The sequence below is a fragment of the Poecilia formosa genome, unplaced genomic scaffold (genome assembly GCF_000485575.1).
Source record: "Poecilia formosa unplaced genomic scaffold, Poecilia_formosa-5.1.2 Scaffold31, whole genome shotgun sequence".
NCBI classification, from domain to species: domain Eukaryota; kingdom Metazoa; phylum Chordata; class Actinopteri; order Cyprinodontiformes; family Poeciliidae; genus Poecilia; species Poecilia formosa.
The window spans coordinates 1,407,631-1,430,502 of NW_006799970.1; the positions used below are offsets into that span (position 1 = coordinate 1,407,631).

At 38.6% G+C, this 22,872-nt stretch overlaps 1 protein-coding gene across 6 annotated transcripts in view; it reads left to right on the forward strand.

Annotated features, from left to right (window-relative positions):
• grik4 (glutamate receptor, ionotropic, kainate 4) overlaps positions 1–22,872 on the forward strand; it is a 345,779-nt gene that overhangs the window by 210,232 nt on the left and 112,675 nt on the right. For all 6 annotated transcript variants that reach the window (XM_016670188.1, XM_007549419.2, XM_016670189.1 and 3 more), the window contains one exon: positions 16,021–16,186. In XM_016670188.1, the coding sequence (XP_016525674.1) occupies positions 16,021–16,186 (166 nt within the window). The remainder of the gene's footprint in view (positions 1–16,020; positions 16,187–22,872) is intronic.

The following is a 22,872-nucleotide window of genomic DNA, read 5'->3' on the forward strand; positions in this document are numbered from 1 at the left end:
GTATATTTTACCATTTTCAAGGGACACAATTTTAGAAAACCAACATTATAATTAAATACTTATAGGTAATTTTTACAAAAGCTGACAAGAACTGCATTTTAAAGTTAATTCACCAATGCACCGTCGTCTTCCACTTGTACTCAATGCAAAGCGGTTAATCTTAACACCTCTAGTTTTGGCAGGTCAGAGCTCTATAACTAGGGATTGAAAGTTATCTTTTTTGGGTTGTTGCATATGTACACAATAAATTATATCAGTACAAAAATCCACTGGAAGTGCAGAAAATACAGAATACTCTTGACATCCCAAACTGTAGCCTCTCAATGATATAATATTTGTTTACAAAAGGTGACGGCATGTCAGTCGGATCCACCGGTGAGAACATTCATGTCCGTATGTAATCGCCTACTGTTGTGCATACCTGCCTCAGAGCACCTAATCATTCACCGTGACCGTATGAAAGGCCAGCTGCTGGCGCCCTGACGAGTCATTGCCGGTGACAACGGTGGCAATACTGTGGCTGACAAACCTCACTGGGTGACCAGTGCATCATCTTCCAGTCTCCATAAATCACTCCCTGGTTTCCACCACGCAGACAGAGGAGTGGGACTGAGCCCATCTGGGTTTCACACTAATGGTGCCTAATAGAAAAATCCTGCCGCTGCAGAGAGGGAGTTGACTGTGCATCAGGTTGTTTCCTTTAACAGTGTGAAAAGAAATTCTTTTGATTGGAGATTTCCAGGAAAATGCTAAATAGTAGCTTAATATTTGAGGGATGTAATTCTAGGAGCCTGGTGAGCGATGAACCATCGTCCAATGCAGCGGTTCAGACTTTTTAAAAGTCTTTAAATCGGATGTGATGTCCAGATCTTCACAGACTTTTATGATTCTAGGTCAGGAGCTTTTGAAATATCTGAATCTAAATTTATTACTTGTTAGAAATGGCATTTTTTATAAAGCCCTCGTTCCATCTCAGCTTGGTTTGCATACCACAGTTCATCAAATTAGGCTTTGATTAAATCCCTTCGTCTCTTACTTTTTCATCTAGTATTAAGAATGAAAGGATCGTTCTGATTACAGTTAAATGAGGGTTTATGTAAAATCCTCCATTTAAACTTTATATAGTGTTATAATGTTATTCAAAAACGTATTTGAAGTATTGCTTTGATTCTTGGTATGCATGAGAAATCCTTTAATCTCCCGTGGCAACCATTCAGGGTTGCCTAAATGCTGGCCTCCAACCGAGGCCAGCATTTGTGAAGGTGAAGGGTCCGCTACACAGAGGACCCTTCACCTCCACCTTCCCCACCAGACTAGCGGCAGCAGCTATTAACAAACACCTGCTGATCTTATCATATGAATTATTTCTCAGTCAAACGTTCCTAAGAACGGATAGTAACATCACAGTGAGAAGCGTTGTTGATGACATTCTGAAGGCAGAGGGCTGGAAAGAGAAGGAGCTTCTTTAAAGAGAGGCCAAATTGTGAAGTCAAATTTCTTTCTAAGGTATGTTTGATTTATACAGCATTTTTAAAATAATTGAAGCAAACATAAGTTACTTGATTGTGCTATAAAATGGGACTGTGCCTGGAAAATACAAAATACAGTTGTCTTAGCGAAAGTTCATGAATATTAATGTTTTTTCTGCTGTCTTGGGGGTACTATCTCTCCTTGCAGGAGTACGTAGAGTTTAACCAGATGAGCTTTGTTACACTGGTGCTCAGGCTGGATTTAGAGCTGGACCTGAGGTCTGATGGGCAAAACATACTGAAGTGAGGCTTGTTGTCAGCAGAACCATGGCACCCAGACAGACAATATTTAATCAAGTCAGCAAACTGTTTGCAATTTGAGTATAATTTACTTGGCAATTATACTGTGACGTTAGTTTAGCTCTTAAGGTGTTGGTGCACCTGGCAGAAGCTTTATTTGTTTGATTTTTTTTTGTTGTTTTTTGCCTCTTCTATCTAGTCTCCTGCAGTGCAGTGTGATTTTTTTTCTGCTCGAAATAGCAATGCTGTGCAGGTTAAATTATTTCTGATTCATGTCTTTACAAGGTTGAATTAATTTCCATTTGAAATAGAGTGATTTTTTTTAAGTGAATGAACTCTGTGGATTTTGCTGTACACAGATATTGAAACAATCTCTGAACGGAGCAAGGAGACAAACCCTGTCCTGGACTTCAGAATGCTTTAGAGTGCCCTCATGGCCACCACTGACCACTGGAGTCAGGTCTCACTCCATGCATGACTCTGAAAGGATAAAATGGATAAAGATCAATTTTTTTTTTTACTGGAATAATATTCAGTATATAATTTCTTTTTTTTTTTCTTTTTTCTTTTTTTTTTTTTGAATGGTCGTGACTGGGGCAGACCTGTGAAGTATACTGCATTACCAATTAAACATTCTGCAAAGACTGATTAGCTTTTTACTGCAGATACATCACTTTCTATTGATCTTTTATGACATCAATATAAAGTGATGCCTAAAAACATTTCTTTATTTTGCTGTCCAACTTTTACACGTGATTTGAAATAGAATAGAGTAGAATGGCTTGATGACTGGAGGTAACCCACTTGAAATGCTATCCTTGTGGCTAGTCTGTCTTCTAGATGTTTTCCAGAGTGAATCATGTTCCTCTGTACATGCTTTACATGCCACAGTTCACTGTTCTTTTCTTGTTACTTTTAATTGACCATATATGAGCAAAAACATTTGGTTGGACTTTTTTCATCCTTTTTGTGTGTACATCTTAACAAAATTGCAATAATGCACAGGGAAATTTTCCCGCTATTCGTGTCTTACTAATCTACACAACACGACGTTTTCTGTTTCTTGTAAGACAACTGAAAGATACACCAGGTGGCAGAGGTCTGATGATAGTGAGTACATTGTGTTTGCGCAATGACAATATCTGCCGATTCCCAGCAGACTGTAAGCAAGTTGAGCGACATAGCCCTATAAGTGTCATATTAGCAGAGGTAATGGCCTGAAAAATGACTGCACTGTTCTCTATATGTAGTTGATCATTTTTCCTCTGCTCAGCCAGCAGTTGCAGTTCTTCTGCTCTTTTTGATATCTTTATCTGCGGTCAAAACTCAAACACAGCTGCATCTTAAGGAATTAGAATATCATTGATAAGTTACTATAGTAATGTAGTCTTGATATATGGTCAAATTCAATAAATTCTCATTTATTTCACTAATTCAATTCACAAAGTGAAAGATTATATAGATTAATTAGACATAGGCGGATGTTTTCAAGTCTTTGCTTCAGTGTGTATCCACGGTTTACCCTCTTTCAGCTACAGCCAAGTATCTTTAACTTTCTTCCTCATTTAGCATCTTTTATCCTTCTTGCTTCACAAGCAAGCAGGTTTAATCTTTACAGCCTTTTATAATGTGTTGCAGCAAAGCTTTTCGTCTAACCCACAAAGTTAAAATGATTAACTTTAATCCACTGAGGGATTCAATGAACTACTTTTTTTTATTACAAACACCTTGGCTCTCATTGGGGTTGCATCACTCCATCACTTTTTCATATCCAAATGTCTCTCTTGTTTTTCTTATTTTCTTTCTCCCCATGACAGTTTCCAAACCAGCTGTCAGCTTTTATCCCACCTAAATATCAGCGATTACTCTCCTGAAACAAGTCCCAGTTGACCATTTTTTGTCGATTTTCACGCTAGCTTTCCTCTCTGATGTTTTATTTTTTTTCTTTTTAGTTTTCCCTTCATGTTCCGATTTTGTCTTGCTGTACAATTTTTTCTTCTGTTTTGCACTCGTTTAAGTTACTGATGAATAGCAGGCAACAATCTGGTCCTCTTACGAAAACGAATCTAAACAGAAGGGGAGCTGTGCTTGAAAAAAAGCTCTTTCTCTCTGTCTCTCCCTAATGACCTTCCATCATCCATACAATGAATCTGTACTTTGCAGTGGGTAATAGCTCTCTTGTATCCGTCTCGTTTTGCCTGATGCTTTAGCTTTTTACTGCAAAGTTGGTTTTAAAGATTAGAAGATCTGAACTCAGACTCTTGTTAGGTGCAAGTTGTCTTGGCAGCAGGTTACATCTTATTAATCTCAAAACCTACTCTGGTGTAATAACAGATCCACACTGGCTTCAGTTCTAGTGTGAAAAATATTTTTTTATTCATTCTGAAGCCGACTGCTGTTTCTTCGTTTAGGGAGATGTGTTGATGCTCCTTCGTTAATATAGCGCTTTTATTACACATCCTTCAGAGTTGTGTATGAAATTGCAAGCCTCACTATAAATCATGACTACATTGACGTGCTCATGTGGTATTTGCATGCCAATAATATGTGTTGGATGGGGAGCCACTGTCTAGTTGACAAAGACGATTGTGCCCGAAATGCTAAAGGTCACAGACAGTTGGAAGCAATAATATTGTTATGCAGTTTCTTCCATTATGCAGATGCAACAACTTCATTTTCCTAGACATGTTTTTTACTGAAAGATATATGTTGTCGTCAGGTAATATAACAGATCTTTGTCAGTAACAAAGATCAACACATTCCCTTGTTCACATGTGCTAAGTGTTTCTGGCAGCAAACAAACAAAAAGAAATCCTTTTTAGTTTAGTAGCCCTTTGAGAAAAAGAACTATCTATACTACACATCTATAAAAATATTGGTTATTTTTTGATTGGGTATTTTTAGGTGTATCACTCTTTGTGCTGGACATTTTTTAGAAATTCAGCTCTGAGAGGAAAATATTTTATAGAGATCCAAATTGATTGTGTCAAGCCACACAAATTTCCGCATTAAGAACTTTTCATTTTCCCTAAAATTAGCACAAAAGCTTAGAATTTATTGTGTTAATTATGCCCTAAACCAAACCTTTCCATTCCCTTTTCCATGTATTTGTCTATGAAATTCTGACTATAGTCAGGTTAATGCATTGACAGGATTTTTATGAAAGGAAGGGTTGATACTTGCCAGCCTACAAAAGGAAACAAACCATTCTTCAATGATTCATGATATCAACTTTTACAGTGAAGATGTGTTTAATAATAAGAAAGTTTAGGATCAATATTATCTTCTGCATAGACGTCAACTAATCAAATTTCCAAATCAATATTGACCCTGAATTCAAAGGAAGTGGAAGGTATCCTTCTCGCAATCAAATGGATGTTAGGTTGTCTGTTTTTCTTAAGGATGGTTTTTGTTATGTGTTTTCTGTCACTTGTCACGTCTCGAGCTGGACGCCATAGAATTAACTATCTGCCCATCCTTCACCAAACTGCAGCTGACTTTGCCGTTTTACTTCACATTTTATATCAGAGTAAATAACCAGCCCCATCTGACCTGGTTTTCCAGCAGACTCTTGGTGTGGATACCAGCAGACCAAATTCATTTCTTACCTTGACTTGACTGTGATGCTCTTCTAACAGCGTGCAGAGTGAAAATACCGCAGATAATAAAAAAAAACACAGTTTGATTTCAGACGTCAGCTCAGCCAGAAAGAAAACATTTATTGAAATCCAGGCGGCTTCCTTCAGAGGCGTGCTCAGTTCACAGGTCATCTGAATTTGATCCTGTGGAGAGATTTTCCTTTCCTTCCTGATCGCTGCATTCCTCACAGGATCTTTGTGTGTAGCTGCAGTGTATCCAGTAACTAATTTCTATTGTGATGTTTTTAACTCATAAATTCCTGTATTTGGAATGTTCTGTGAAACATGTTTTATTTTAATTTTTTTTATTTTTTTAAGGTAGAGTACAGCTGTAGTTTTTACTGACCAGTTTGGTGTAAAGTAAACTGGCTTTTCTTCACATTGAATGGAAAAATATTAATTCTCACAAGCATTTAAAGAGTGCCAAACGTTTAAAGTTGCTTTCTGGGATTGTTTTCATTAAAACACATAATCCTCTTCTTCGTATCGCATTGGTTGCTCTGCGATCTGAAAGTCCACTGCAACATTCAGATTCTCGTTGCTCTATCAGCATTTTTTTGTTCTCAAACATTTGCTGGCTTAGTGTTTATAAGTTGTTGAGACTGAGCTGCGCTTTTGTTGTGGAGGTGTAAGTCAAGCATTTGGCTGGATTCCCAGAAAAGGATTAATCTCACTGTTGAGATTAGAGACAACACTTCTAATCTGAGTTTTTGAGAAAAGTTATTTATTATGTTTTGTCAATGGAGATAGACCTACTGTGAGGAAATATTCACTGATAAAATATCTGATTTATTAAGATAATAATGTTAAAAATGTTAAACTCCTTAAATACAATCAGTTCCTTCTTTTTAATGTAAATCACAGATTGGATGGCACAAGCAAAGAAAAATCTGAATAAACCAGCTGAGTACAGAACAAGCTCTTCCGGAGAAAAAGTTGTTGTTTTTTTTTTCTCCTGCTCTAAACTACCTGATCAATGAGATAGAGATCTAGTGGTCAATGCTCCACTTTCTTAGAAAGCACTAGGGGATCCACAGGCTACTTTATCTTTATCACTGCTCGGTCTTTGTGCTGACCCCTGGAAGCTGATTCAGGCTCAGTGCTAGTTCAAGTAGAGATCGGGGTGGAGGCTCTGAGACAGAATAGATGGGAATTGATGACAGGGTGCTGACACTTTGCCTCACTTATCCTTGCATCTTATTTTGGTTCTCTCTTTCCCATCTAGCTTCATTTGTTTTGTTTTGTTTTGTTTTTTTAATTCTAAATACCAACAGCTGGTTCTTCTAAATTCCCCATAAACCTCCCTGGTTCAAAAGCAAATCAGGTTGCAGTAATAGACTACCACCTGTGCTGCTACCCCTGTCAACCTCACAACACCATCCCTGCCAGCTCCACTCCAGCATTTCAGCCTTGGCATCCCACTTGCTGACTTATGGACAGTGTCTCTAGCAACATCTGCTCTGTGACGCTCGGTCGCCACCACAACTCTGGCTTTCAGTTTTCAGACATTGTTCTTTGCTGACAGCTGGATTTGTTTCACTGATGATCTCTAAATTGATTAACTATATCCACTTTTTGACCCTAAAGGGACTGGGCTTCAGAAACCCTGTATTTAGTACACTCAGACTGAGTGGCTGCTTTCCACTTGGCATAAGTGCTGAGAGATTTCAAGGACAATTGTGTGTGTGTTTTTTTTTTTTTTTTTTTTTTTTTTTCTGCCAGGCATGTTTTGTACACTAATTGATGGCCAGGTCAACAGGTAATGCTGTAAATGAGTCACTTCACAACACAGCAACACTGAAGCTGTGTTCAGTGTTGCTACAGCCTGCACCTCAAGCGTTCCAAGGCCCATAAAAGTCCAGGGATACTTTAATAAACTGTTTTGTTCTGCAGCTCCTCTGAGTCCAAGCCAGCAGATGCAGATGCTGATTATCCCAGCTCTCCATATGGCACCACTGCACATCCAGCCCCCTTTTTTTTTTGCTCAAACCCCGCCCTCCCATCAGCCTCCTGTTACCTTCTCAATCTCCAGGTTGCTGCACGAATTGGAAACTTGTCAGTGGCAAGCTAGAGCTTATTGAAGTAAGCAAAAGAGAGAAAAAAATCACATTTACTCACACATCATTAATACCTTGATAGATTTTTGACTAACTTTGGTGACTTTTTAAATTCCAATGGTGGTAGAGCTAAGCTTAGGCAAAGCAAACAGCTGATGTTCACATGTCAGTTTGAAAAAGCAGTGATTCGCCTGAATCCTCGTTTTAAGTGTTCAGACAGCATGTTGTAATGGCAAACATATCGTAAGTCCATTCTAATTGGGTTGGGGTATTTTTGAAGCTGAAAAAAATGTTCTTCCTCTGCCACTCATGTGTGCATGTGGTGCTTTTGTGGAGGTGTGTGCAAAAACCCGTGTCCTGTGGGAGCTTCCTCATTAAACGCCTGTCAAACCTTGGTCTGCAGACCTGCCAACCTTTCTGTCACACTGCAAGAAACACACACACACACGCACACACATCTTTATATATAACAAATATAAATGGACAGTGGCACACATCCAAGCAGTCTTTCCGAGCAGCTTCAGTTTCAAACACAGACCTGAAAGAGAAAACCGAGGGCAGAGTTGTAGAGAATTAGCAGTAGGGTTGCTCCAACTTGGTTTCAAAAGGACATCACTCAGCCTCACTACAGCTGTGGAATAGTTGGAAATCTGATACATACTTAATGTCATGAATGTGCATTGAACATTTTGGCTCTCAAACCATGAATGCTTGTGTTTTTGCTGTCCAGAAAAACTTTGTTGTTGTTTCTTTTCCAACAATATCTAGACTTTTGATTATTTGACCTGTGACCTTCATGCTGCCTTCACAGCATAAAGGTTCACCTTCTGGGAATTAATGGTGTTTTGGGGAGAAATGCGTGTTTGTTTTCTGCCTCATATTGTGTTTTGTTTGTAGGTCAAAGAGCTCATTTCCTTTATTATCTGCCCATGAGACCGTATCCCACATGTTTGTGCTCCTTAGCATGCCATCATTCTATGCATGCCAACGCGTTTTATTTGGCTTCTGAGTAGCAATTCTGGTGTACTGAATTATATTTAACTCTTTTTTTTTTTGTTTGCTTTTGTTTTTTTGTTTACTTGTGCTTTGTTCTAGTTCTGATTATTCCCTGTTGTTCAGTTATTCCCCTTGGTCCTCTTGCATTGCTAACTCTGTTTCATTTGGCTATTTCCCTCTGACTCTCAGTACTCAGTCCCCTCACTGCTGACATTCATTCTACTAATTAACTTGCTTGCCAATGCTTTGTGTAACCACTTCACCTAATTGTTCCTTTCTTATTCTTTCATCATTGGATTCTTCTACTACACACTTGTGGTTTTGTTCCCCCTGAGAATCAAAACCACCTGTGTGTTCCTGTTTCTCGTAGTTTAGATTTTTTAAATATTTATTAAATATACCTTTTTGAAACTACTGCGCTTGCCTACATTTGGGTTCTCCAAATTATAAGAATGACACTACATTGCTTGCGGAAAAATACAATTTTTGTTGATTTCCAATTGATCAATCAATGAATTCAATCAATCAATGAATCAATGAATCAATTGATTCCATCCATTGATTCATTTTGGCCATTTTCCAAAACTGCCACATTTTATACCAACAGTTGTCTGCTACTAAAGCTGTGGAGGAATATGATTAAGTCTCCAGAAATACCATGAGCCATGTCTTTGTACGTTTTCAAAGTACAGAATTATTCATACAATATGTGTATTTGCATATTAAGTTACAAATTTGACTGTGTATTGAAGTCAAATGGCTGCACAGGAGAATATTTAGGGGTAGCAGACTAAAGAGTGTGATTAGAAAATAAAAGTCTGTACAATGAGCATTTGTAATTTCTTTGTGACGGTCTATGACCGTAACATAAATAGGGGTTTGGGATCGCAATGTGGTAAAATGGGAAAAGCTTCAAGGGGAATTAAAACTTTTGCACAGTCCTGTATTGTTTTGTTTGAGGCAAATGGATCCATTGCACAAAAACTGACAGTCATTATACTTGTTACAAAGAGAGTGCCCCTGACAACAGGAATAAATTTGGCCCTGTGAAACTCACTGACACTTAATAAGTGCTAATTGTGACTGCGCTGCTGTTCATCACTCCCAGTTCGTACCTAATATACCTGGTTGTGTTTTTGTTTTTCTGTTGACACTTCCTCCCGCCGAAGCCTCTCTTCTGTCACTCACTCCACCGCCCTCATCTCCTCTCAGACCGTCAGTTCCTCCTTTACTGTCTTTTCCATTTTTCTTTCCGTCTGACCCACCTGACACTCAGCTGTCCTTCATAGCACTCACTGCAGTATTAAATTCTGTTTACAGTGAAGCTACCAAATTATTAAAAAGTGCAGCGTTTACCTTGGGCTGTATTGTTGCAAGAGATTTTTTTTTTTTTCCCTGCTCATAATTTTCCAATATAATTAGTTTCACACCATTAGAGTCAAAGCCCTAAGCAGAGGCTTTAAAAGAGCAGTCTGTCTGCTTTCAATGCCTAGACTGTTTACTACACTTGTTTCATTGGCTTGCTTACACGAATTTGAATAATTTCTTATTCTGTCTAAATGTGTTTAAGCAACTTTAGTAAATGTTTAACTGCTTGTGCAATAATTTAAGCGAAATAAATTATGCCAAAAGAGATGTGGGGGAATTTTGGTATAGGCCAGAGAACAGACAGAAAAAGATTGAGGATCTCAGGATAATTTTTGGAATGAAGGAAATACAAGCTATGATATATCTGGAAACCTACACCTTATTCTCAAATGAGGTAAAGTCAAAAGATTTTTACCAGCAAAACAGAAAACTGTTTTAGTGATACAGTGTTACTTGAGGATGTTGTTGAGTGGGATAGCTAAACTGAAAGCCATGAAGCTGCAAAGACACATGTAGAATGAGATTTTACCGTCGTCTTATTTTCTTGTTTAATCTGTCATCGGAGAGATTGATTCTAGCTGCTGGTTTCTGATAAGAAGTCGAGCAAAATGACTCTGAAGTCGATGCTGACTTGCTGTTATTGCTTTGGAGATTGATGTTTTTGCTCGGAGTAGATTTTTTATAGTGTTCATGCTGAACATTGTTGCATTAAGAAGATAGTGTCTGCCGCTGTACAAGAACCAATTAATCATGTGTGTTGCAGACAAGGGAATTGTGTTTGACGGTGATATATAGATAAAGTCCTGTCTTGCCTGTTTTAAACTACTTCCAGTCTACACAGCCCTCTTGCTACATATAGATGAACTTCAGCAGTGTCAAATATACGGTTCTTAACTCCAGCAGCGTTTAGAAGCGTCTCCAGCTCATCACTGGTTAAAATGGGCGATTTACGCTCCCAGCATGTCGTCAAGTCCTGCAGTAGATGTGGGTTTCAGTGGAGTTTAGTGCGAGTTAACGGGTGACACAAAATGCTACAGGACCAAACAAACAAAAAAACCTGAAGGTTTAATCATCTCTTTACTTAATCCCATGTCCTCTCATTCGGTATTGGGTATCTGGGACACCTGTCCTATTCACAGTATAAGTATTTGTAGGAGCATCTGACTGTGCACCTTGGGCTGTTGGTGTGCCAGAGGGAAATTGTACTAAAGAGATATTTTACTATTTTTCAAAGAATCTGGAGTCAATGACCTTCTTCAAACTCAAATACTCTGACAGACTAAACTTGAACTGAGTTACTGTGAACTGAACAGAGGTCATTTAAAACACACTTTCAGATTTTCGACTCTTTATTCTATTTTTTATGTTGCTGTTGTTTTTTTTTTAAAGAACAACCTTGACAAGAACATAAAAAAACATCATGTTAAGCCAATGAATTAGACAACCCCATTTCCAGTGAAAATGGGATCTTGTGTAAAACATAAATGAAAAGAGAATACAATGATTTTTCGACCTGTATTTCACTACAAAGAAGACATATATTATCTTCAAACGGATGCATTTTATAGGTTTTTTTGTGTGCAATTATTCACGTTTAGATTTTGATGCCAGCAACACATCTACAGTAAACTCATTTGCATCTCAGCTCAAATCGGTTTAACTTTATGACATGTTTCATTACACAGCTGGAAGCCAGTGTTAATTTGAGCTCTTAATTTATTGATGGAGATATGGTCATCAGCAGCAGGTTGTGACAATGTCCTACTACGGCAGGCTGTGGTTTAAACAACTTTCATTTGATATTAATGGGATGAAGGAACAAAAACAGAACCTGCAACATTTCACCACCAGAAGAAGCTGCAAAGCAGGACAGGTCCATGGTTTGACACCGTTTATGCCAGTTTCTGACCCGACCATCAGATCAGGACTTAGTGGACCTGTCAACATTTTTTTTCCCCCAAGCTATTAAAATTTTAGTGAGCACCATCTGTTTTCTGTCTCGTGTTCTTAGCTGCTGCTGTCTGCTTCAAGGTGGTGTTATATATTCAGAGATTGTCTACATTTGTTATAAGAGTAGTTGTTTAAGCTACTGCCCTTTCCTAATCTCCAACTAGTCTTCCAATTCTCCTTCATCATAAACATTTTCATCTACACAGCTGTCACTCCGCATCGGCTGTCTTTTTTTTTTTTTTTACTGTTTTCTGTCTGCTACAGAGACAGTTGTGCAAGATGATCCTGGTAGATCAGCTGTCCCTGACATAGATACACAAGCCAGTTGGTCCGACTCTCATCAACCATGTCGCTTTCAAAGTCATTTAAAGCCCGTCTGTCCCCTTCTGACACTCAGTTTGAACAAGGGGTTTTCACCATATCGAGAAGGCATGCACAGGGTTGCTGCTGTGAGATTGGCTAATGCACATTTTGGGTTAATGTGGAACTTTAAATGACACATGTTTGCAATTTTAAATGAGCTACACTGGAGCACGTTCACATTGGAAACTTGCCAAGGTTTGGTGATTGAGACCCTTCTAAATAGTTGGTTGCAGTTTGTTTATACATATATATTTTTTTCCATTTTCTGATAACTTGGTGATTTTTCATAAAAACAAAGAAGCATCATTAAAACATTTACAGAAATTATAACAGGGGGAAAGGATTAGGATGTTATATCGGGTATTTTCCTCCATGAGTCACGGCTGCATGCTGTGGAGTTTGATGAGGAATTTTGACTTGGAGCCGAGTAGCTCCCCTGAGATATTGCTGTATTTTGCAGAAAGGGTCCAGAGGGCCGCGCTGATGGAAGAGGACAGACTATATGTGTCTGTCTGTGTTTATAAGTGAATCTCGGCGTTTGCGTTGACAACCTTCTAAACCCCCACCGATAAAAGCCCACCAAAGTGTGTCTGGTTTGTGAGTGGGAAGGAGGTGTGTTGCACCACAGCCTGCGGTGCTGAAAAGGAGGAGAGTGCATTGGAAAGGAGACAAGAAGAGTAAACAGTGTGGGGTATTAACGAAAAGAAATGAACAAGAGATGGTGAGAAATTGTAGAAATGCGACAGGGAATATAAGGACACGACTGAAAAGGGTCTCATTTCCCCTGTGTGGTGAGTAGTTATTACCACGATTTTAAGACTCCTTTGGAAGAACGAATGGCTGTTAGAGCTGGCTGCTCCTCCATCCATCCACACACCCAGAGACTCCATTACGTCCTGATGGGCAGGAATTTAAAACCCATCTTGGGCATATAGGTGCGAAGGGGAAAGCAACGTATGGATGCTGAGAAACACATAGACAGGCAATCTGCCATGATGAAGAGGTTGTCTCTTCTGTATCTTCTCTTGGACTCAGCATGTCTTCCTACATCCCCTTCAAGGCCCACTGTGCACTGCTGAAACACCTCACCAGCTGACTGACATGACACCTGCTGCCCCACGGTCCACTCTTCCTCATCCTATGTTTCCTCACATGCCCCAATAAAAGTAGCTTACTCCAGGACTTACAGGAGAGTGTACGTTTTATTCTCCGCTGTCATATCATCAAATCACATGTTCTCAGAAAAAGCTCCTGGTTCCTGGCTGCTGTTAAAGCCAACGCTGAAAACCAAGTGGAGGCTCTGAAGAGACAAGGAGAAGCTTTGTGAACTCTGAAGGAAACTTGTCTTTGCAACACACTTGAGATTCAACAAGTAAATAAGGAACATTATATATCCCCTAAGTCACTACCTTAAACTTCAACTTAAAAAATATCCCACATCAGCTTGTTACATTATTAAAACAATTGATTTGAAACAGTATTTCTCCAAACCTACCACAGTCGCCAAACAACGGAATACATGGGAACAACACAAACCTGGTCAGACACACAGGAAATTGAAACTTGGCCACAACCCTGCCAGCTTCTCGTTTATGGACGTTCAGGCCGTAAGGAAGGTGCGACACCTTGTGGTAGCAGCTGTTACACAAACATTAAGCAAGAATGCAACAGAAATATAATAACCTTAAAACACCTAACTCAGTCCAGATGTTGGAACAGTCTCACTCTGAGTGGATCGTCAGGTTGGTCAAAGCAGCGCCCAAACTGAGGAAAGTACCATCATGTCAAGGAATGGAGAGGCTGCTACAGCAGGCCTCTGCAGGCGGACTCATCAAGAGACTTTCACGTCTCCATGGGAACGCAGAAACGCGGGGTTTGCAGATCGTTTTGTAGATGTTCTCTAGTGAACACTTTGAAGGCTTTGAAAGAAATCTTCTTCCTGACCAGCAGATTAGAAGAAAAAGTTGAAGTTTCCTGAGCTTAGATTTGTCCCACCCTAAATGTAGACGGGTTATACAGCATTTTATGTCTGAACTAAACTTAAGAGAAATATGGAGAATACAGAATCCAACAAAGAAAGAATATTCTTGTCACATAATAGCTATAGCTGTATAGATTACTTCTTAATTTCAAATTCTTTGGTTGCCAGAATTAAGAGTTGTGCCTACAAAACATATTGATCTCCGACATGCAGAGACGGATGTTATCTATGGGAAATAAATTGAAAAAGTGTTTGCATTTCAGCAGGATTTGTAGGTAGCGCTACTGGGGCTTTGTTTCTGTGCTCAGGGAATGCGTAAGGCTGCAAGGTTAACTGTTGTGTGCTTAACCTCTGTTTTCACAGGGGAGATGAATAGCATTAAACATGCCTGTTTGTGCTGTGGGAGTTGTATGATAAATTTATTAAAGGCAGCCGAGGAACACAGCTTTCTTAAATAACCTAATTGAAAAGGCTTTAGACTGTCGCACTGAAGATTGTTTACCTCCCAGTGGGTTTTAGGTAGAATAATTATGTATTTATTGATTTTTAATCAAAGCTTCCGTGGCCTATATTTGTTCTCACTGTGTCTCATCTTTTTCCTGATGTCTGGGGAAACTCTTGCAATCCACTACACGTTATGTACTCTGTTTCAGCAATGTTCCATTTGTATAGATATTATTAAAAGAGAAATACATTTTTTGTCTTTGACATTTTATATGTATATAATTTGTTTCTATTTGCATTGTTACAGTTTAGTAAATTACACCAATGCATGCACCAATCAAAGATTTGGACAATTTCATATCACAGATTTTGTACAGCTCAGACCTGCTGATTTTTTCTTTAAAACCAATATATACATCCACAAAATTATTATTATTATTTTTTTTTCTTCAATCGTAAAAATGTTATATCTATTCCATCTTTTTCTTCTGAAAAATAATTAGGTTCTGGGATGGAAACAACATATTTCACTTGTTTACACTTAATTGTTTACAAGTTAGTGAAATAAGAAAAACAATAAATGTTGTAATGACAACATTTCACCTGGTCAGTTCGGCCTGTTTGGAGCTCCTTCCAGAATGAGCCGTTTTATGGCTACGTCACTATTTTGGAAGTAAGCTACTGATGGCCACACCCACCAATCTGTACCTGAAAAAATGTCTGCAAACAGATGCACAGTTGTATGACAGTTCATCTAGGTGTTTATTTTTAGCGCCATGTCTTCCAACACAATTAAGACAAAAGGCTGACACAGCAGAGTGTGACAGGGCTGTACTAGTTTCACAAAATTAGCTCCTTAAAATTAGTCCTTTTGGAAATAAAATAAAAAAAACGGCTAATAATTGTTGTGTCTGCATTTTGACTATCCCCTCCTCTAGGACCACTAATCAAACTATTGTTATTACACCATATTTGGCTAAATTGCATGCGTGTCTTACTAAATTGTTCATAAAAGCAGATCAGAAAGTTTTACTTTTACGTTTATGAAGGAGATTTTTCTTTTCTTTTTTTTTACTAAAGATTTGTTGTCACAGATCCTGTCTGCACTCGAGAATAAAAATAAGTTTCCTCATTCAGTCTTGTTTTGAAGTTCTGCTTTGGTAACTTAAAAAATGTCTGTATTGTGAATTTGCACACCACCACAGACCCCTGGGGTTATTGTTGCTTGCAGTTTATCCTATTTGCTGTAACATCTTTCTTCTGAGCTATTCATTCTTTTGATCATCACCCGGCATCTTGCTGACTATTTTTACCCTGCATTTTGTTTGTGATGATACTTTAGACTTTTTTTCTTCTTCTCCTTTTTATCAACATGTGTGCTAGAGGTGAAAAATACAGCCTCTCAACAGCAGATAGCTAAATTACAGCAAACTAACAACAACTTCTCCGTGCAGGTACCGTATGTCAAAGTGGCTCCAGAGGACATCCTGAAGGTCCAGTTCCCCCGCTTCACAACTCTGGACTTGAGACCAACGAATACCGACATCAGCTTGGCCGTGGCCGGCCTTCTTACATTCTTTAACAGTACCGCCTCCTGCCTCATCTGTGCCCAGGCTGACTGTGAGTGCAACGTTCACACCTTCCTGACAAAATACATAAACATACACACCTGCAGAGAAGGCTCACAAAGCTGCCTCCCCTGCAGCTGCCAACAAAGTACAAACACTTTCTTTGTCTAATGTCTGCTATCCCTTAACGCATGTTAACACACACGGGCTTCTCGCATGCTCGCCGTCTGTAATCTGACAACAAACGCGGTGCTGTGGCTCGCTTTCTTCTGAAGCAGCTGCTGCACTCCACACAGCCACACCGCACAACTTCCTCACAGCAGTCCGCCCACTTAAAAACAAATTACATTTACTGCAGAATCACTTCCCCGCTCCAGCTGCATTGTCATTCTTAAAATTAGGACAACACATTTAGCTGTGTCAGGTTGATGTATCGTTTAATGTGTGTGCGCACGCTCTCACATTCTGCGACAGAAAACCAACCTTTAAGACAAAGGAGGGTGCAGCTGTAGCCAGCAGTGATCTGACCGCCTTCTTGTCAGAGGCCCTTATTAGATTCTAAAAGATATTTAACTAAATGACCTGAAAGCTTGTGAAACTCCCCAATGAAAGTTATTTTTGTAAACAGAGAGGAAGATTAAATTTGGGTTTGTTCCCACCCTCTTGAGGTCCAGCGCTCAGTAATTACAGCTCCCTTGACAAAGACACTGTGACCCTGTGGCACCAGCTAGCCCCTTTTTTTTTAATCAGTAGAAGGCTTTGAAGAAAAGAAATAGGTTTGAGATATCAGCCATGTGTCAGACAGCCCAGAGGTGGCAATAAGCTACTCTGAGACACCCACCCTGTCTATCTCCACACTCAGTTCTTCTGCCTTTTAACTCCCTCCTTTAATGTCTTCTGGTCTTTACTTCATTAAAAAAAGCTGTTTGGTCGCTCGATAGAACAGTGTGTAGGATTTAGCACTAGCTTGGAGCTAAGTTGTGGGTTGCAACCATCTGACTACCTTTTGTGAGGCCATTTGTCACCAAGCTGTAAAAAAAAAAAAAAAAAAGCCTGAACATTTGCATACAAAACCAAGAGGTTTTTGTACAATAGAACATTGCTTGGGTATTTTCCGATTTTGCATTTCTTCTTTTCAAGTAGTGAAAAGATTTTTTTGTATATTTTTATACAAAAAAATGTATAAAAATATAATCCTGTCACAAAACACAAATGAAGTTAGGGATTAAGATTTTTGTTGAAAATTAATATTTTCAACTATTTGGTTACATTTCATGTCTAACTAAATTGTTGATAATTGTCTCCAGAATTGTGGACAAATCACTAATTAGATGACGAGGCATTTGGCTACCTTAAGAGAGTCATAATTGTGAACTTGTCCGCAATTCACTTTCTCATTACTAAGCTATTTTTTTCCCATGATGTCGCACAAGGATCGATGTTTTTTTGACATACTGCCTTAAAATACATGCATTAACCGAAATGTCATGAATTAGTTTCCCAAAATGGTTTGTGGCATGGAAATGGCATTTGCAAGCATCTCAATTTGAAGAAAGTCCTATAAAGATTTTGACATTTAGCAAATAGAAATAATTATGGGAGTCCTAGTTGACCTATACTGGCAAGATTTGTTGTGATATGATAACGTTTGGCTGTTGGAATAAAATGTTTTTATATGTCGTATCTAGTTTCATCTGTTCATTCTGTTCCTTCTTTTGTTAGCCAAATCAATTTACATTTCTATTTTGTGTTTTTGTTGATGCTTTAGACATTGTGTGAATTTGTATGTATAATACAATATTGTTGTGTATTGTATGTACACTACATTAAAAGTGTGAATATTTTTAATATAGTGACTGTAAAAAAGAAAAAGCTGAAAATGTGGAAAATCATATGAGATATCGTTATTGAGGTATTTAAAAATATATTGTGATATTTTTTGGCAACATCGCCCAACTCTACATGGAATATACAATTATGACACACCACCCACTCATATAACCATCCATGCACTATATCTGTACATCAGTACTTGTTTTTCTTACAGAACCCATCAGTCACTTCATCTATTAAGGTCTTAGATTGGTGGCATTTATTTCCTCAGAGAGCTGAAAAGTCTGTGACAACAAATGAACCTTTTAGGCACCCTCTGACTTTCAGGTCTCTGTATTAACAATATATTTCTCATTTTCATTGGTTAGGTGTTTGGTGCTGTGAGTAGCTTCTGATTTTGTGGCAATAGGCTTGAAGTGGACCGGGAAGGAAATGAAATAAAAAGAAGCAAAATGAAGGGAGATTAGAGGTAGATAAGAGAAACCATGGGAAGACGGAAATGAAAACAGAGAGGATGCCTTTTGGCATTTGTGTGTGGAGGTGAAAAGACCCGGGTCAGGAAATGTGGGGAAGGTAACAATCCTGGAATTATACATTAGCAGAAAGCCGGAGACGGTCCAGGAAATGACAGGGCAGCTTTGATTGTACTCTGGTCATGTGATCATTCAGCAGAAAAATGACAGTCTGGCTGGGTTTGGATGTGCATGTCTGTGTTCATGTGTTTATGTAGGTTAGAGCCTACGGGTGTTTAAGTTGACACCTATTTGAGTTTGGCTCCTGTTCCAGCAGCCGCGTTCCTGTCCAGAGTTCTTGCAGTCAGTTGGGTGGTTGGCGGGCTGCTGTCGGTCAGTGGCTCATCCACATGTGCTGAAATCATTAATCACCCAAGCCAGTGACAGCCTAATATAGCGTGACCAATTCATGAATATTTTTCCAGCAATGGCTGAGCGGTCAGGAGGGAAGAGTGCCCGACGGCTTGGTGCACACCAGGGCAGACATGAATCTAACCGCTCCTACTACTGATGAATGCTAGCTTAGCAGCAGCGGATGTGCTGAAACTTTTGTCTGTTAACTTTTTTTTTTATTATTTGTTTCGTCTCTTTGTGAAGTCTGAAGCAAACGCTGAGAAAAGTGCTGGTTTATTCACACACAACAAGGTGTGCACACAACTCTGCACACAGAGCTGATAATTATGTTGTTTCCTATGTTTGCGACAGGATTGCTCTTTCATTCATAAATAAATGGCGGCACCTGTCACTGAGCTGAACAAGTAGAAGCTCAAAGACTGTAGTGCAGGTTTAAGATTTCTTCAGATTTTTTACAAAATAAACTTTGTTCTGCCACTTTCTTTTCATGTGTTTAAGCAGTTTAAACTATTTACATGGTTTCTGCAGGGTTATTGGTCTCTGCAAGGTTACCTTATTGCATATTTGTGGAACCTGCTGACGCTATCTACCCATGCAGGTGTGAAAATAGTCCAGTCACATCTCAGAGCCTAAAAAATACACCTAATTTAACAAAGTTATATCCAATTTGCTTTTGGTAGTAAGTAATCAAACAAAAGCTAATAAGCTAAAAGAAAATGTTATATTTGTTTCAAAAATGGGGATCTCTCCTCAGGCTGCAACCAGCTGAAGACTATATTGATGATACTTGATCAATGGAAAAATCTTGAAAAAATGGCACAGCAGTAATCAATTGCTTTTTACACATTGAACAGCGTTTTGCATGTTGCTGCTTGATATCTTGAGAAGTTATCTTTGTTGAAGAGCCCAGCATCTTTGAGGTTGGAAAGCGTCCATGCCATCACCCTAATCTATAGGTCCCATTGGTCCCTTATCAGATTGAAGTTTGGACTCTGGCTGGGCCACTTCAAAAGGTCAATATTTTGTTCAGTTAAAAGAAACTTGTGAACATATTACATTTAACCTTAATGTACCACGATTCTGAATAATCTTGGATTTAAATAAACTGTATGCATGATACCTTTTGGCTTTTTTTTTCTACCATAGCATAAAAACTGTTACATATGATTGACTTCACATCAAATAAGAATAAAACTCCCTGTTTTACAATTAAATTCCTAGTCACATCTATTGGCTGCTGTGTGTCACACAAAGGAATATTGCTGCGCAGCATTAAAGCCGTACTACGATTAGATTACAACCAAATTCATGTCAGTTATCATAAAATTTATTACAGCTTATTTCAACCTGCCAGTATGTCAATTATTTGAATTAATTTCAAATATTCAGGTATTTATTTGTAGAGAGCCTTTCTTTGGTTGCAACCAGCTGAAATGAAGAGAGACTGAAAACATATATGGATGAATAAGTGGGAAGTTGAGATAACACAGTGTGAACTAGGGCTGTTGTGAAGGATTATTTTAGTAACTGAGTAGTCTATCGATTATTCTGACAATTAATTGAGTAAATTACATAAAACAAATTGTCCCGTTTGGTAGTGAGTTAAGGTAGTAAAATAAATATATGTCAGGGAAAATCCTAAACAATACAGTTCCTTGAATTATTAAAAAACATATTCTGAAGGTGCAAAACCACATCATGTTGAGACAGTGGAGGCAGCCAATACAGAAACCAACTTAAGTAACAATAAGCACATTTGTTCAAATGAAAAAAATGTGTAATATCTACAGTTTGGAAACTTTTGAGCTAAAACATCAATGTCAGAAATGTCTGCGCTTTATTATGTATTATTCACCTGCACCTGTCAATCATTTTACATTAATTGTTAAAAATCTAAAAGCAAACTTGACTTGTGGCATCACTGCCATTTATATTACGCTTTACTTTCAGCCCCAAGTTTGATGTATGAAAAAACATATCAGCTCACTAATGACGAAAAGACAATATTTTAGCCAAAGACGTCCAATTAAGTATGTTCTTTAGACATAAGGGGGCCTCAGTTTGAAAAGTTTGAGAGCATGTGAAGTAACATGTTCCTTTACCCGATGCATCTTATTAATTCAGAGGTTGTGTGAGAATCCCACACATGAATCCGGTGTGATAAAGTGATGAAAACATTTCAGCTCTCACCTGATGTAAATGTTAATGTTTCATTTTTGGATTACTTTGGCAAGGACTTTACTCTGACTTACATTTCACATTTTGACTGTTCACCTTGTCTGCCGTACTTTGAAATGGTCCTAACGGTTTTCCAGAGTCATAAAACTTTAGCGCTCGAGGCTAAGTGATGATTCAACATAATCTACAGCTGTCAAAAGGGCTTTTAGGTCTTTGTTAACACATCTGCCGTGACTGCGCTTTATTATATATTATTCACCTGCATCTGTCAAGGAAATCACAGTCACCTGCCGCCTAGAACTCCCATGTTAAATCTTTTACGTTGCCCGCGCCTCGGTGATGCAGCAGTATTTACTTAGGGGCGGCGGAGGAGTGGTCTGCGTGTGCAGGCGTCCTGCAGTGACAGCAAGAGAAAGATGAATAAGTGGCTGGCTCAGTTGAATGTCAGGCCTCACCTTTATCTGTGTGTCTCAGAGAGAGTCGAGGCCAGATGCCGTCCATGCCAATGAGGAAGTTTGGCGTCACTAACACACATAAGACACGCAAAGCCTTGCTCTTCTCTTCTCGCCAGAACCATCTGTTATATTATGCATTCTCTGGGGGTGAAGGCGTCGCTTTAATCAGCCACCCATAGCTCTTGATCATATCTGACAGTAGGAAGACTTAAAGACTAACTTTATGCCTACCCTGATGGTTTTAATGGAGGTTCCTTGTCGTAGCTGCTGTGGATTAACGTCACCATCTGCTGTTGTAATTTACAAACACAATTTGGTTTCAGTTTCTAAAAATGACGAGCTACGAACGTCATAATTCTCACGGCGGCTTAAGGCGAAATGCAGAATTAAACAAATTAAACTAATTCACAAGAAAATATCAAAATTTGCACACAAAAATAAAGATGACATGTTTAAGAACCTATTTAGACAGATTGCATTAAAGTTGATTTGGGGGTTTTAGTTGCACTTTAAGTATCTCCCAACCCACTGACAAAAATTCATCACATCCCATTAAACGCCAACCCATTTTGTCAGTGTCTTATGTAAATAGCAAGCTAGTTTTCTCCAGCACTTCATCTTGAAAATCTGATTAGCTCAGATTTAGTTATACATACATATCAATATTAACACGGCGAATGCCTGAACTGCTGGAGTCAAGTGTGAGGCATGCATAGCAGCGAGGGGTTGATTTGGCTTCACAGGAATTGGGAAAAGTAGTTTGTGAGAAAGAAATAACTGCATTGTGCAAACGTTCCTCCCCCTTGTGTTTTACCTTTTGATAATGAGCTGTGGCATCGATGTTGTCTGACTCAAATGAATGGGGTAACACTATTTTTAGTGTGAGCCGCAGATCAACCTTCTGTCTTATTGTTTAGCTCTGTTTTCTGCTGCTTCCATTCAGAGCAGATTTATGGAATTCATAATTCTTTCTAACTCAACAGTTTTGCAGCAATGTAATGTGATTTTGGTGTAGTAGTTCAGCATCTCATCTGGCAAAAATACCGTTTCTTTTATTTTCAAGCGATATAAGGTATCTCCATTCCAGTAGCTGAACAGTCACAAATAGGCATGAGTTGCTATAAGATTCTCATATTGTACTAACTTTGAAGAAAATGTGTTTCCAGGTATCGACACAGATATTTAAAGGAACAATGCACAACTTGGTTTAATCAAAGGGAGGAAATCCCATTTCATTTTCGGGGAGAACAATAAACAGGGAGATTTCTTAAGTGTCACTGATCTAATCTCTGCTACAACACCTTTACAGAAGGATTAAGGCTCTAAATAAAATAATTTTTTAATGAGTAACCCCACTTACTGACATCCCTCACAAACATTGATTTATTGTAATTTTTCTAGAAAAA